Source organism: Humulus lupulus, chromosome 2, assembly GCF_963169125.1.
Source record: "Humulus lupulus chromosome 2, drHumLupu1.1, whole genome shotgun sequence".
Classification (NCBI taxonomy): domain Eukaryota; kingdom Viridiplantae; phylum Streptophyta; class Magnoliopsida; order Rosales; family Cannabaceae; genus Humulus; species Humulus lupulus.
In genome coordinates, this window is record NC_084794.1 from 85770069 (window position 1) to 85787695 (window position 17627).

Consider the following 17627-nt stretch of genomic DNA (forward strand, 5'->3'; position numbering starts at 1 on the left):
AGGGCATTAATAACTTCTTAATCAGACTCCAGGGAAGAGAGATCTGACTAACAATTAATTAAATGTTAATATCATCATTCCACTTCTTAATTAAGATATATAATATATTTGTGTATTTATATTTGTCATTACTAGTTGACCATTCTCGCAACTCAATGTAGAACATGCATTCAGCCAATTAAAGAGTCAAATTAATTTATTATTTAACAACTTGTAGGTTTAATACTTTTTTAGGGTGATCCATTATTAGTTTATTAGAAATAAATAAGATCTCATTATAATAATTATTATTATAGATGAAAAAAAGCTGTTATTTGTGAAAACATATTTTGTATTTCTCCATAAAGTCTCAATCTGCCATGTTTGGAATAAAAATTACATACATGGCAATTTTTTAATATTTTATTTTGAAAGTATCATACAAGACAATTTGACAACGCAGATTATCAAATATATAAATATATATATATATATTTTTTTTAAAAAAAGAAGGACAACGCAGCAGATAACGGCTAAACCCCATCAAGCGTCAACTACAATAGTTGGGGATAACACAGCTAATAGGCCCAGTTATTCAAGCCCAGGCCTGGTTGAATCGGCCCAAAAATTTAGCATTTTTTTAAAACTATTTATTTATTCTTTATTTGGACATGAATTAGATTTTCATATCTAACTTCAAATTAATTAATTAAATAATTAGTATATACACTTATGGGATTTTGCACAAGGTAATGAAAATTAATATATATTTTTTATATAATAAATCTTCACTAGAGAGATAAAACGTTGATTGGTTTCTATTTTAAAAATAATACTTCTATATATTAATTTAAGATATTATTTAAAATTTGTATTTTTAATTTTTTTTTTATAAATGTATCTTTAATATTTTTGATGAGTCAGCTGTATTTTGAAAAAGATAAAAAAAGAAAACACTGAAATTATATTCTGTATTTTAGTATGTTTAAAAATATATAGCCATTCAATTTTTAGTGGATCCCACATATTTAATAGTTTTAAATTTATGAATATTTTCAAAATCTTAAACCAATCAAAATTATATTCTACTTTTTTTTAAGGAAGATAATATATTAGGTATCTATAAATAAAATAATCAATTGACTAATGTAATTATATTATTTACCTTATATATTTCTTAATTTTTACTCATTAATTATCGCCTAAAAATTACCTTCCTCAAATTATTAATTACACGATTTTGTATGATCGATACTATTTTCCACTATTTATCTTTTTATTTTTTCTTTATGACAAACAAGAAAAAAGAAAAGGAAAGTATGAAACAAGGCATGACTGGCGGGTAAGCTAGAAATAAAAAAGAGATGACAGCGCTGGTGGTAATTCCAGCCAATCACACGTCGTCGTTGACGGAATTAAGTATCCAACCGGTGATGTGAGTATTATTCCTCTAACTCGACTCGCCAATTCAATGATATTATCAGGATAAATTTAATTTTCGCCCGATATATTCACCTACTCAACTCAAATATTTTGGCGGGTCCCACTACCAATTGCGCACTTGATGAATTTTGCCTAGAAATTATTATTATTTCATTATCTTTGATTTTAATTTTTAAAAGGAAATTTTTTCTTTTTACCATAAAAAAAAAAGAGAGAGGAAGAGACTGAGCAGAGAAAAAGGGAATTGGCTTTTATGTATTTATATATTTAATTTTTTTTGGGTTAAAACAGTAAGTGATTCGATCGGTACCTTAGACTCGGTGACAGTTGGATACAGGGAGAGAGAGTGTTTAAGAGAGAGAAACCATTATGGGCATCGTTCATGTCGGAACAGCCGATGAGCAAGTAAAGTACTGAATAGTACTAGTTGAATCGTCATCGTTTTAGTCTGAACTGGTGAGTTTGGTTCACTCTTGAGCTCTGTTCCGGTGGTGAAAAACCCTAGGTCCGTATTCTCTCAAAACCGATGAATTTTCCAGTACTCTGCGATTGAATTTGTGCGCATTTTTATCAAAGTTCATTATGACTTTGTTTACTGTCAAGCTTTGTTCGTGAAAAGTGAATACAAGTTTTGTTTATATATATATCACTCTTCAACTAGAGAGGGACTGGGTATGATCATGATGATTCTATTTAGTATAGTTGGAAATTGAAGAATTAGAATTTTGGTTCGATGTAAATTGAAACTTGGGATTTTTATTTTTTCAAGCTCTTTTTGGTCATATTCATATTTGAATTTATTGTGCAGTAGGCACAATAAATTCATGTTAGGGTACAATAGGAAGGAAGGCAATTTTATTTTTAATATTTAATATTATTATTATAAATATTTTAAGAAGAAATGATTTTCGCATCAGTAGTCGAAAATCTAAGGTGTTAGGTTTTGCCAAGTGGGTTATGATTGTTATGGCAAGAGCAGCAAAGGATGGTGGGTTGTGATTTTGTTATTGTGAAAGGAAAACCAATTCTTCAGTGCTACTTGGATTTTTTTTTTCTCAGTAGGATGTCCATTTCCTCCTATAAATTTGGAATTGCATTATGTCACATCTTAGAGTCTGATGAGAAAAAATGAGGGCTTGACATTCAGAGTTGGCTGGTCATGGTGTAGTGGCATGTAAACTTGGAGTCAGGAGAATGTTGTATGAATTGGGTTGGATTATAGTGAAATTTTTGACATAGCAGAGAGTTTCTCGAGTTATTTTTTTAAAAGTTTTTTCAAGGAGAATTTATAGGATGAGTTTGTGAGAGTGCAATCATTTGCAGTTGTATAAAGATGATTAAGTGTACAACTTCCAGTACTCTATCTTCGCTTTCGAGGGCTGGCACGCACATGAATATTGGTTCAGGAATCAAGTTAAGGGGTATAGAAGTGCTGCTTTACATGATTGAGGATGTTAACTAGTAGTATGTAGAGGATCCTAATCTCCAGGAAAAGTTGAATAACTTCGTAGCCTTTTAACTTTAGTCAAATATTCATCAAATCTGTTATAAGAAAATTGTATTTTTTTACTTTATTTTGTTTTTACAGTAATGTTCACTCCTTATTCATTATGAAGTAATTATGTTTTTTATGCCAACTTTGTCATCTTGGAGCATCTGTATTTAATTCTGGCTTCTCCTTTATTTTAGCACTGTCCTAATCACCGCCCCTTTTGTTTTGTTTGTAGGTTTTATGTGTATTTGCTTTCTGAAGGCTTGGTTTTCCTTTTTTGAACTTGGGTCATATGTCAGACATTTTAGTTTGATTCAATCATTCAGGGGCAGAGTTAAATGATCACTTTTGCTGAAGATTCTAGAGTGGAGTTAATTACTTAATTCCAATTTACATGTTTGTTCTAGTTCCCTGTAGAGTGTTTGGGATTTCTTTATGGTCTCATACCTTTTCTGATTGTGTTTAGTGCTGGTTCAATTACCCGATGAAAAGTTAATGTTAATGGATATAAATGTATAATTGATTCCAGATTTGTGGTTTATAGATCTGATTTTGACCTGTTATTAGCTAGTATTTAGTGTTTTAAGATCCATTCTGCTTTATAAGGGTTCCATTAATAAAGAAACGTCTTGATGAAGTCATTGGATTCATCTGCTATATTGTATTGAACACAAGGAAAATGCTACTGATTTGGAACAAATCGTGCATTATATTGAAGCTTACCTCCTTGGAATACATCGTCTTTATGTTCTCTGGGAAATATAGGAGCAAAGTGGGTCTTAACAGTGTTATATAGAATAAAGCATGGATTATATTTCAGAGAAGAGATTCCCGCTTGATGCAAATGATTATAAATTATATGAAGAAGTTGGAGAGGGTGTCAGTGCTTCTGTGTACAGAGCTCTGTGCGTTCCACTTAATGAAACAGTTGCAATCAAGGTTCTTGATCTGGAGAAATGTAACAATGACCTGGTATGTATGCCTCCTTTAACTTAGGATGTTCATGTGTTTTCTCAAATATTTCTTGGATTGTTCTTTTTGATTTTTAACAGCTTTGGGTCTCTAAAATTATGTTTTTATATTTGATTATTTATGCATCTATACTTGTCAGATATTGCGGTATCATTATGCTGTTGAGATTTATGTTTCAATAAAGCTGTTATTCAGATTCTTATTAGAGAAAAGTCAATTGATGAATGATGGCTGAACCATACTCAATCTGAGTGATGCTCCCAATGTGTAGTGTTATTCTCTTCATGTTGAGTCTGCATAATCTTATAATTTGAGGATAATAGTTAAATTCAGCTTTTTGAACATTGTTTTTCAATTTTTTAGCCTTACTACTATATAGCTGTAGACTTGTCCTTGTTTTTTTTTTGATTATTGGCTCAAGAATGTTAATTTGTATGTGTTCCTTCTTATTTTGCAATTTAGGACGGTATTCGGCGAGAGGTACAAATGATGAACTTGATTGATCATCCAAATGTTCTGCGGGCGCATTGCTCTTTCACCACTGGCCACCACCTTTGGGTTGTGATGCCATATATGGCTGGGGGGTCATGCTTGCATATAATGAAGTCTTCATTTCCTGAGGGTTTTGAGGAGACTGTTATTGCTACGTTACTGCGTGAGGTTCTCAAAGCTTTGGTTTATCTTCATGCTCATGGTCACATTCATAGAGATGTTAAGGTACCATTGGGGATGTGCTGAACTTATATTTATCCAGGACTTTTTTTTTGGGGGGCGGGGGGGTTGGAAATTGGCTTCTTTTACTCAAGTTATTTCAAAAATAGCATTTAAACAAGTATTTTGAGGTAAATTTATTATAATAACAATACTTTTGAAGGGAATATTTTTAAAGCTTTTTATTACCTGTAGGAGTCTCAATGCGGTAAATTCTTTTTAGTATTCCGAGCTAATCTATTTGCCATAGTTTAGTAAAGTTTTGAGTTCTGGTGCAATAATTAATCAATGATCGTGTGCTGTATTTTATCTTTTTAAACTATCAATTACATATTAAGTTGCATAGTTATATGTGTTTGTACTTTGCCATGAGTTAATATATACGGTTGCTTATCCTGCTTACTTTGTTCTTTCTCTTTAGTTGGGAGGTGGTACTGCAGTGGCCTTATTAAAATTCTTAGTTTTCTTTTGCAGGCTGGTAATATTTTAATCGATTCTAATGGTGCAGTCAAGTTAGCTGATTTTGGAGTTTCAGCATGTATGTTTGACACTGGAGATAGGCAACGTTCTAGAAATACTTTTGTTGGAACCCCTTGCTGGTTGTTATTCTTTTCTTCTATATTAAGTTTTCATCTGTCTTTGCTGATATTTTGGATCATGTGGTTATTGTTGATTCAACATTTCAAAATTCTGTGTGACCACTGGTTTTTGTTCTTTCTTTCTCCTCAGGATGGCTCCTGAAGTTATGCAGCAATTGCATGGATATGACTTTAAGTGAGTTTGTTGCATATTTGATATATTTTTACATACTTGTATGTCCTTCATTGTCCCTACATATGTTTAGTTGAAATATAATAAGATCTTTCCCCCCGTTTTGATCCCATACACAGAGCAGACATTTGGTCATTTGGAATAACTGCACTCGAACTTGCTCATGGCCATGCCCCATTTTCTAAGTATCCACCAATGAAAGTAAAGTTCTAATTTTCAGATCTTTATGCTGAAAGCTGGGTCATTATGCTACTATTGTGTATTAAACTCAAATCGCTCCTGTGTTCTTTTTTCCTGCAGGTTTTGTTGATGACTTTACAAAATGCTCCACCAGGTCTTGACTATGAAAGGGATAAGAGATTTTCAAAGGTCTGTGATGTTCACTTAACATTACATTTTTATTTATATATTTATTTTTTATGTTAAGAGAATTTGTTTTGCAGTCTTTTAAAGAACTTGTAGGTGCTTGCTTAGTGAAGGACCCAAAAAAACGCCCAACCTCAGAAAAGCTTTTAAAGCACCACTTTTTTAAACATGCACGGTCCACTGATTATTTGGCTCGCACCATTCTAGACGGTCTTGCTCCATTAGGTGATCGTTTTAGGACGTTGAAGGTCTTCTTCTGATCCTTGGTTATGTCTTTCTACTTTCTTGTTTTTGTATTGGTTCTCACATAAGATAAGTTCGTCTACTATTGTTCTGACTAAATTTTCCGTTTCAGGCAAAGGAAGCTGATCTTCTTGTGCAGAATAATGCACTCTATGGGGATAAGGAGCATCTATCGCAGGTTGTAATCAGCTGTGGTGTTTTTTATTTTATTTTATTCTCAAGCATAGCTATTGTGTATAAAGGCTAATTCATTATAGTTTGTAAGCTTAAATTTCATGGATTTTTTTTACCAAACTTCTGTTTATTTGAATATAACTTAATTGTTACCTGGCAGCAAGAGTACATTCGAGGAATCAGTGCCTGGAATTTTAACCTTGAGGACTTGAGAAATCAGGCTGCCCTTGTAAGTGGTGTTGGTACCTACATAGTTGTATTTGCTTCTTCATATTTTTTATTTTCTAAGAGGAGTTTATTAATGAATTGGGTATGCACTATTTTTGCTTTTATTTGCTGTTTTCTTATCACGTAGTAACAACATCTTAATTGCCCATAGATTCAGGATGATGACCTGTCAAATGAAGAAGATACTAAGAAGCAAACAGATGAGCATAAAGATGTTGGGATTCCAGAAGAGAGGTTGTCACCTGAAATGGTCAACCAATCAAATCCTACTTCTAATCAGGAGGTGTAGAGACTCCCAGAATCTGTTTTATATATTTTTATTTTCCTTATACTGATTTTTAATCTTATTAGTAAGTTAACAAGTTGTACTGTGTCATTGTTTTCAGGATGGGTTTAATGATCATAAAGATTTGGAGAGTTCACTTGCTTCCTTTCCTATTAAACCTCTCCAGGCACTTAAGTATGATGAGTTCCTTTCATGGCTTGTTCTACTAGTTCTATAATCGCAATATTTCAATTTGGTCCGTGGCATTTATAGTTGTTGTACATTGCATATCATGTTGCCTGAAGTTGAGACTGCCAATTTATTGGTTATTTCATTTTAGATGATGTTCATCCCATGCGTTTCAACAAATATCCATGTGCTTGCCTTGTCTGGAAGGGGATTAAAGTCTTTTATTAGTTCTCTCTCTTTTTTCTTTTTAGTTGTTTTTTTCTTGTGTGTTTTAGTAATTTCCAAAACATCTTGCTATTCATCTTACTTAAATAGCATTCCTTTTTTGATACAGAGGTTGTTTTGACATTTGTGAGGATGATGAGAATGCCACTAGTCCAAGAACCATGTGCCAAGAAAATGGTAGAACTGATGGTGAATGTTCTGGGCAAAGTACTTCTATAGCACGTCATATTGTAGCCGAGCATAAAAAGTTTTTGAGCGGTACACTCCTTCCAGATAATGTTGTTTCTCCAAAGAGGGTTGTTGGTGATGGTGATAGGTACGCTTTCTTCAAGTTAAAATTAATTGTTTTCTTTTCATTCTGTGAATCAGTGCAGAGAACCTTTTCCCCTTATTTGTCAGTCATCCATATAGTTTATTTGTAAAACTTTATGATAGGCCTCCACTGAGAGGAGTGGGGGATTGATAAAATATAGGTAGTATTAGTAGAGGGGTATATGTAATTGTAATTTGTAGTGATCAAAAGTGGATGAGCTGGAATAGTGTAGTATTTATAGGACAGAACAAAGAATTAGGGATCATGTTGATCGTAATGAAATGAGCAGCTGCTCTTGGGAAGTGCAGGCCTCTAGAATAATTGTCCATATTTTCTCTTTTCATTCAATAATACCCTACTGTCCATATTTTCTCTCTTTTCTGTCTACAGTTCAATTGTGTGTGCTTGTTCTCTATCAGGGTTCCATCACCTCACTAGTTAGGTGTATCATTGAACATTGTTGGTATAGTCTTCTTGAATCTGGCTGAACAAAATGCAAGCTAGTCCTATGTATGACATGGCTTTCTGGTAGTGCATATGCTTACAGAGAGCATGTTTCTCATCTTTCTTCATGCAGAGTTAAGAGGAGCCACGAAACAATACCTTTATATTTATTATCTCTCACAATAGTGTAAAATGTCATTTGTTATATTGTTGTATTACCTGGAGCTTGCTTACTGCTGTTGAGTAGAAGTTTAGTTAAATAAGCTTTAATGATCTCTGTATGCTAAAATTATTTTGAAGGGATTATCAACAATCAAAATTTCAATCAGAGCGAAACTATAGCGGTTCACTGTTGTATCGGCAGAAAAGAGATGTCAATAATCCTTCATCTGGTGTGTCTTTGCTCATATCTTCTTTTTCATTTTCATTGGAGGTTCAACTGTGAATGCTATATTGAATACATAATTATATTTATAATTATAATAATAAATTTTACATTTTCTGTTTTATCCTCTCTTTTTGCAGCTGAGGATACATCAGATGGAGCAGTTGTCCAACGTAAGGGTCGGTTTAAAGTCACTTCAGCAGAACTGAGCCCCAAGGTACAAGTTCATCAACAAGTTATCAGTCATCATCATTGATGTTGTTAGTGTTGGTATAATTATTAGTCAGATCTTTTTTGAAGCCATGGTTTTTGTTTAATGTCTTCTGTTACTTTTTTCATCAGAAAATTATTGCTTTATACGTGCATGAAGGTCCTATCTCTTAGCATTTGTCATATTGATCGAAGTTTTACGTGTAGTGCCTTGCTATGAGCTGTTTATAATTGATGCTTGACATGTATGATAAGAATGAAACTAATCAATATATCTTCTAGGTATAGCAGTATAACCATTGTCGCTCTTGTTTATGCTACAGGGTCCTACAAATTGTTACTTCAACCCAATCTGTGGAGGTTTAACCAGTACAGCATCTGCAAACCTCACAGCTTCAGCTGTTCTTCCATCACTACAATGCATTTTGCAGCAGAACGCTATGCAAAGGGTTTGTCTCTAATTGTAATATTTGACCCTGCGTTAAAGTCTATTGGTAATTATGTCTCAGTTTCTTCTTCTTTTTGAACAGGACGAAATAATTAAATTAATGAAGTATGTGGAACAAACCTCTGGTAAAGCTTCTCATCTTCTCATTGTTTACGCTTTTCCCTTAGCCATATGGATTTTTTTTATTGGATTTGACATATTTAACTTGATATAGGCAAGCAAGTGGAGTTCACTGATGTAGGCACCTCAGACCTTATGCAGGTATAGAACAAACTGTGTGGTTCTGTTTTCAAACATTTAGTATATTATGTAGCTGGCCTAATATTGTGCTTTTTGTGTTATTTCTTCCTGAAACCTCTGTTATATTTCTATTGATGTAATATTACCTTTTTCTGTTGATATTAACCATTATTGATCCTTGTTTGAGAGGATTGGGAATGAGAAAGCTTGTTTATATCAAGTAGACTCGTTCAACATTTTTAGGGTTGTTTGCTAACATTATTAATTTTTGCACCTTTCTGGTTGGGGACATGTTCAAACTTTTTGAGGGTGGTTGCTAATCCTTTTTTGTAGTAGCACATTACTAGATTTAATTAACATATAGAAGTCTCATACGCAAACCCCTTTTGAACACTTAAGCTAAATGTTTCATTTTTCCCCTTAATATTTGATGAATCCTTTCTTTAACCAGAAGGGAAAAAGTGGCTAAACTAGTTTTCTTTGTTAACTATACAGACATCTTATGCTTTATCCCGGGAGAGAGAGCTGCAGAATCAGGTGAACAGTTTGCAACAGAGGTACATAACAGAACCAAATAAATTCTTCGTACATTATATTTACCTTTATTTTTACCTTCAACTCATACCCAATTTTTAATGTCAGCGTTGGGAGTCTTATTGAGGAATTGCAGAGACAGAAAATGAAAAATGCCCAGGTTTGTGCATTAACCCCATCTTCATATGCCAGACTGTTTAATTCATTACTATTAATTGTTTGCATATTACAGCATCCCTTTGATCTTTTGATTGTTCTTGATTGCCTATATCAATGCGTTCTTGTAAGAAGCTTTTTGTTAAACTTGACTATTTTTTTCTCCTGTAATGGAAAAGGCTTTCTTTAGACAATTAACTGATTATGGCAACAATGCCACATATTACTTGATTTCTTTTGGACTGGGAATCTGCCAAGGAAAATATATTATTCTTATTATTACTTGCTAAAATAATAGAAGTGTGCTAGATAAAATTGATAGAGACAATCCTCCCCTACTGACTGGTTGGTGACAACTTTCAGCATTCACCAGCAAAAATGTCCTAAAACAGCTCATATACTAGTTATGATTTAAAGAGTGTTGTCTATACATGTGGATTAGGAACCTAAAATTCCTTATCTCATAGAAGGGGTCTACTTGTTTTTAGACCACACGATGATGTTGTCATTATTGTCTATTTCTTGTGCAGTTGGAAAGACAATTGAATTCTTTGGCCCACAAAGAGGAAGAATAAGGCACACGACCTTGTTAATCTTGATGGCAATGTATTCTTCACCACGGTTCAAAGTTTTAATAATTGGTTGCAAAGAATGATGACAAACAAAGAGAAGAAACTGCTGGCTAAGCCGAGTGACCATGTGAAAATTTTCCAGTGACAAGCTTTGCCGAGTCCCCGAAGCTACGACAGAGGAGATAATAAAGGGCATTCTTTTCTACTGTACTGCTCATTGTACCATATGTGTGAATGTGTGTTAGATGCAGAAACCCAAAAATTTTGAGATTCATTTCCTTAACAAGTCTCTCGCCTTTTGTAAGATATAATTTATTTTACTGGATATTGTAATTATATTTGCAATTAAAATCTCTCCAAAACCCAAATGAAAAGTGCAGTGACATTAGCCTTGGGTTAATTTTAAAACAAGTGCAGTTACTCTTCTAATGGTGTTTTATTATTATTAAGAAAACGGACCAGAGGAATCTAATGATAGCTTTATGAGTTGACATGAACGGAAGTTCTCAAACTCATCTGTATCTGTTACCTTAAAGCCCTCATCCTCTTCTTTTTTGGCTCTTTTAAACTTCCCAATTTTTTCTTTACTGAAATCTATTTTTGTAACTTCTGTTAAAAATGGTCGTTAAGTCTCATTCGCTCAGCGCATATATGATCGTATGAAATGAAATTAGAAAGGAAAACAAAAGTTTAGAATTTAGAAAGGGTCTTTGTTCTTTTTCGAAGCAGCGGAGAAATTGAGTGACAATTGTAGGGGTTTGACCTATCAGAAAATTAGGGTATGTTTGGTCCAGTTTTTTGTTTTTTGTTTTTAAAATTGTATTTCCACATTTGAGAATAGAAAATAGTTTTTGTAGTTTTAAAAAAACAACAGGTGTTTGGTTAATGTTATTTAAAATGCGAGAGAATGTGATGAGAAAGAAAATGGAGAGATAGAAAAAATGAGGTTATAAGAAGTGATTAGAGAGAAAATAATGAGATAATAAGTGATAAGAGAGAAAGTGATGTAAGATAATAATAATTAAAAATATTATGTGTGAAAAAATTGACAAAAAAAATGTTGACTTTTTGTTGTTCTAAAAATTTTCTGTTTTTTGTAATTTTGCTTTTAAAAATTATTTCTGAAAACAATGTCAAATACCCCTACTTGTTTTCAAAAACACAAATTTTAAGTTTTAAAAATAAAAAATAATTTTTTAGTTAAAAAGTCAAACACCATCTTAAATTTTATAAACTTATTGATTTTGTTTTCTAGTAAAGAAAGGAGCATGTGACTTCAATTTCCCTCACTATTGACTATAGTTTCTTAACCACCAAGGCTGAAACTTGTCGTATCATTAGAATTGTGGCCGGACTTTTTAGTACAACATAATACGACACAAAACAAATATGGGCTTGTGATGTGACACGACATGAGCCCAAGTACGACACGATAAGTCCTGAAGTCACGATACGAAAACACAAACGAATTAGCCTATGAAAGCACGACACAGTAAAAAACTTAATATTTTTATATTAATTATACTAATAAATTTTTATTTGTGAATTAGATATAAATTAAAATGATGATGAATCACAATAAAAGTTGAAATGTGAGTAGAGTGACTCCACCACACACTATTCTTTGTAAACTTAGGATATAATGACTTTTTCTATTTGTGTTTTCTTTATTTTCCTTTATCTTCGAATTGAGTTTATGTGTTCCTCAATGTTTTTCTTAATTTGATCCAAAATCATTTTATTTCGTTTTTATTTAGTTAGACTGTTGAATTCAAGTAAAGTGTTATCACTTTATTTGTTGTTGAAGTACTTTAGATTCCAATACTATATGTATAACAAATTTTTGCTCAAACTATATTAACATCAAGATCACTTATCTTGTTTAAAGCATCACAAACACATAAATGTACCTCCTTCATATACATCACCTTACTGCCATTAATCTTTCTTCATCCATTGGTGTCATTCTTGAACCTGAAAGAGACAAGACCAGATCATCAAAGAACAAGAAAATATAAAGAATGAGGAGAAGCAATGGATGTTGCCCCTATCTCAAAACCACAAGGTCAACCCCACTTCCAAAAAACCCTAACCCCTTTATCACATAACATGTGATACACCATAAATGTATTGGGCTTGGTTAATGGGTCGAGGTAGACTAATATCCTATAATGGACTAGGCCCATGACTGTGAAATAAGATTGGCCCGATCAATATGTGTGGTGGACTATAGCTTAATGGGCCAGCTAATAGTCATTAGGGTGCAACCACGTGCCTCTAATACCGTTAGTTAAACCAACCATCCCATTATGGTCTAAATTACATAATAGGCACTATACCATGCATATGAATATACAGTTACCCTTAAATGTCAAAATTGACACTGAGTGAGCTAACACTTAATTATGTTAGTCCACATAATATTCTAACATTCCCCCACTTGGACTACATAATTACATCAACAAGTGCTCACTGAACAATAGTGTCTATACACAAGAATCTTAAGAAACACTATTGTCTTAAAACTAATTATGCATCATATTGTATCGATAGGATACAAATGCAATACACAACGAGATATCAGGTATTCACAAAGCATGGAGATGACTACTAGTATGGATCCACTCGAAATATAATATCGAGACTAAGCCATAGGCTCGCATCAACAAATGTGCATACACAATATCAAAGAGTGATCCAAAATATGCATGTATTTAACAACAAATAACAATCAATAACATATCAATCATTAGAAAAAAAATAACTCCCACTAACAAAATACATCTCGAGTGCTGAACAATCCAACTAAGAAATGTCTTCTTAGTAAATTCGTTTAGGTAAGTCTTGTTAGTGTAGTCGTTGACATGTAATCTATAAGTGTGTGTCATAATGCTAATAGAGGACTCCACTACTTTCTCATCACAAATGGAACGTCATTAATACTATCTAAGTAACAAGACTTCTCAAGTTCTGAGAGAAAGATATTATGCGACATTTATCACATACGCTCAGTAAATTCATAACAGAGTCAGCAACTCTTAATCCTGAAACGAAATATCGCAGCTACACTATATAACCAATGTCCTCGTAACACGTCACTCACTCTACCTCTACGAATGAGGATGCTGTAAGTTTCCATACAACACCTGACCACAAAATAATTCCTCTTACCAATATACCTTTATGTATGAGAGAGGAAGTTGTAGGTGTTCATTTGATTTGACACTTAATCACAAAATAGCTCCTCCTACCATCATGAATGCTTATTAATGGACTTTATCATCCATGCAGCATGTCTAACTGGTATCACAAAAGAAAAACCAATTATTGTATGTCAACACATCCTTGGTACCATAAGGATGGTAACTCAAGTACTAATCCAGCACGCCCGCAACAAAATATCACAAGGGGTGCGTGTACTTGAGTAAACACGAGGCTGCCTTCAATAAGCATATATGGGACAATATCAAATTTGATCTCTCGTCATTATCAATACACGTGGACTTTAGGCCTTTTATAATGCAACACATTTTAGACTATTCCAAGATTCTCAATGAAATCGAAACATTAATCTCAACAAAAGTTAGTCAATGCAAACTATGAGACAATTCAGCCTATCATCGATCTCATCATGAAGAATCTAAATACTTGGATTATGAGAGGTTTCTCAAGGATTCTTCATTTGGTAGAGATTATATAATAACGAATTATTTGTCTCTTGAATAGATCAATATCATTTCTCTCACTGATCTATCACATAATATTGACTAACATTAATGTTTCGAATTGACCCTTTTGAGAATTTAATAGTCATTGTCTTGATGTCTTACCATACAATGGATTCAATCCATTGAACTCGAGTGTCTTTGTTGGTCACCATCTCAAGGCTTAATACAACCATACGATATTCTTAAATAAGAATTTGATTATCACATCCTTGAACATTGATTTTTCCTTAAATAATAGTGCAAAATGAACAAGTCCCTTCTATCAGAATAGTGACTAGTTATAGGCTTTAATTCACCTTAATTTGGCTATCAAATAATATGTTCTTAACATGAACTTCTATCAGAAAAAAAAATTCAATTACCATGTAATTAAGCTTTAAACTTTCATGCTTGAACATAGTTTGGAAATTGTGATATTATAATATCATTTGACCAATATGGATTAAGAACTGCTAATGACTCTGGATTAATAATTTAGAGGTATATGCCATCAACCTTATTTCCTTCTTAGAATTGCAATTCTTTAAAACAGTTTTGATCCTTTATATGGAGTTTCTTATCATATTTTGGCTAATAGTCAACAATAGTAACAACAGAAGCTAAATAAAGAATAGATACATAATATTTTGACCCCTCATTAACACTAGCATAAAACTCCAACTAAGACAACTTTATGTACTTGTTATCGATGGTGGCTAGAAGAGACAGATGTATACAACTTAGCACTCTAAAAAATAACCTTTGAAGTACTCACTTTCTCTTACACGATTAAACTTCGAGATTTCCCAACACAAGGTCCTATGTTACCTCGTAACTCTAAAACTCCCGAAAAATCATAAAAACGAAACTATATTCAATCACAACCAATATGAGGCTATTAGGAATGAATGACTTAATCTAAATCTTTTTGAGAGATTGACCCATATTGTCTCTTCAGTACACCTAACATGGTTGTGAATATGGAATTATGCTTGACCCATATTGTCTCTTCAATACACCTAACATGGTTTTTAATATGGAATTATGTTTGTGATTATATTAGTCCATACAAAATTCCAATGTCTCTCCCACTTGGACCAATATAATTAACAAACACCATACTAATCTCCATTATCCAATAGGCAGTCATATAAATCATGTATAACATCATACCGATATGATACATATATTACACATGATTTGGCTCGGGAGATATTCAAATATAATAACAACCATTAAAACAACATGCATGTAGTACAACAATTAAGACTATATATATATATATCATTTGTACTTGTCACTTCGTCAAACAATACATATAAGAAGTGACTGCATATCATTATGCATGTTTGGATTACTCGCTTTAGGTGTTTTCCACTTTGAAGCTTTCTAAGACACAAAAAAACCTTAATGAGTCAAAACTTTGAGAAAACTATGCCCAAGATAGCCATGCTAGAGAGACCTCATAAAATAAATAATCATATTTTGCATCTCTTTCAAAACTCTTATATGTTATTATAGATCAATCTTTATGGACAAACGAGTAACAAATCTATTATCACTAACTTTGATAGTCATTGGTGGTCATTTCGTAATGAACATGTGTACTAACCTTGAATAAGTCAAAGCCTAATGCTCTCTAATCTTTTCCACCTTTCCTCCAAAGTTGTGACTAAAACAACAATGCCACTATGTGGAAACCCTCTATCCTACTTTAATATATCCCAAAAGGCATAGCTTAACTATCCTCGAAAGCCAGTAGCAACAACGATATGATATTGAGTACACATGCATTATCCCATTAAATTCAGATTTATCGTGTTTACAGACATCCACAATTAACACAATTGTTACCTCACAAATAGATAATGACTGTAGAAGTGATTTCCTACAATTGATTAGATGGGCACCAACAACCTGTCAAGAACAAAGAGAGAGAAGATAGTTCAATTGGGAGCACCGGTGGGGTGTTAGCCAAAGGGACTCCGACACTCAAGTTAGTCGGGTTGTAATGAAAGCTAATTGAAAGTAAAAAAAACTATAACAAAAATAATGATATAATGATGGATAGATGAATAGTAGGATGGTCAGAGTGACGACAGAGACGACGACAAAATTCAACGATCGGGTCAAGTCCGGTTGGGTCAGACCAGGTTGACTGATTCAACTTGCTTGACTAGATCGTCTGGAGAGAGTAGTACTTCGTTTCAGTAAGAGAGTGAAGTAGAGTGAAAAAAATGGTTATCAGATGATCCCTTCTCAACCCCTAAAGGTCTTCTTTATAGTCATTCTCTTCTTTCCATTCTCCCCTCGTCTATCTCCCCGTCTGACTCGTTCTTAGTGGTTCCCTCCGATTTTCATGGGAAAAGGGGTGTGTATTTTGATTGCTTCAATGTCCCTGACTGATTGAATGCACCTGGGCTCAGGCCTGGGTACCAACTAGCTCGTTTGGATGGCTGATCTCATTTACATTGGTTTGGGGCCTTACTTGCTTATTGGGCCTAGCGAGCTAGTCTGGCTGACTAGTTGGGCTTTAATTGTAGACAAATTTTGTCCACTATAGTTGTAACGCCCTGGATAGCCAAGACCGCTACACTGTGTACTTATAAAGGTGCAGGACTCGTTAATCAAGTCATTTAATTAAAAACGTGTCACTAACCATGAATGTGCTAGGGTTAAAAAGGGTTTTGGTCTCAAGAGATACAATTTATATAATTAAACAGTTTTACGCATGGGATCCCAAAAAAAGAAACAGTGTTTAAAAGTTGGTTTACAGAATTTCCAAAATACAGACAACCATCAGCTGTTCTAAGGAAAAACAGACATTTCAGGTTCCCATGTTCCTGCTTTCCCCTCAACCGTGGCGGCTGAGCAGCTGGTCATGTACATTCAGGTCGCAAAGCTCTCCTAGTCAGGTCTGATCAAGTTTGCCCTTGCCTTTACCTGCACCACGTAGCATCCGTGAGCCAAGGCCCAACAAGAAAACATAATATGCATCACAAACAACAATAACAGATGAGTAATCCTTTAAACATGATCAAACACTCAATACTCTTATTGACCACATAGCACGTATTCAGAATCAAAGATGTAACCAAGCATTAATAACAATCAAGTTACATAATAATCAGGGCTGACAACTTAGGTCGCACCCTCTGTTTACCCCACTGATTCCGGCCCGCTTAAACCGAGCTCAGTGCATAATAAGCTGTCCTCGGCTACCAGTAGCCAAGTCGCGCCCTGTGCGCTAGTGTAACCCTTGGCACTCTTAGGCCGTTGGTTTACTGTTTACATGGCATAATACCATCCTTTCAAGCATACATATTAGGGAGCCCTTAGTCCCATTACAAATACACAACTGGGTGCAGTTTTCTTACCTTTAATTTCTACGTTCACTGATTACAAGTGACGTCCCTCGAGCACGATCTGTTTCCCGAGCCCTAGCTTTAACACCTAGTCACAACCAAGGTAATGGATTCCATTAATATTCAAATAAAGGTTTCTGGGTACAATACTAGCTTCCGGGACATCAAATTCCACCAAGCACAGTGGTGAAATCG

At 33.8% G+C, this 17627-nt stretch overlaps 1 protein-coding gene across 2 annotated transcripts; it reads left to right on the forward strand.

The window, feature by feature from the left end:
* Positions 1-1641: 1641 nt before the first annotated feature.
* Positions 1642-10771, forward strand: LOC133818157 (serine/threonine-protein kinase BLUS1). Of its 2 annotated transcripts, none has more exons than XM_062250874.1 (21): positions 1642-1927; positions 3150-3886; positions 4349-4603; positions 5072-5196; positions 5327-5371; positions 5488-5569; positions 5669-5737; positions 5812-5982; positions 6090-6155; positions 6312-6380; positions 6531-6662; positions 6766-6839; positions 7168-7374; positions 8116-8207; positions 8341-8417; positions 8734-8859; positions 8941-8983; positions 9073-9119; positions 9594-9655; positions 9741-9792; positions 10319-10771. In XM_062250874.1, the coding sequence occupies exons 2-21, from the start codon at positions 3719-3721 to the stop codon at positions 10361-10363; spliced, it is 2007 nt and encodes a 668-aa protein (XP_062106858.1). In that variant the 5' UTR covers positions 1642-1927; positions 3150-3718; the 3' UTR covers positions 10364-10771. The 2 variants fall into 2 exon arrangements, with proteins under 2 accessions (XP_062106858.1, XP_062106859.1); XM_062250875.1 differs by having other exon boundaries at positions 1642-1878.
* The last annotated feature ends 6856 nt before the right edge of the window (positions 10772-17627 follow it).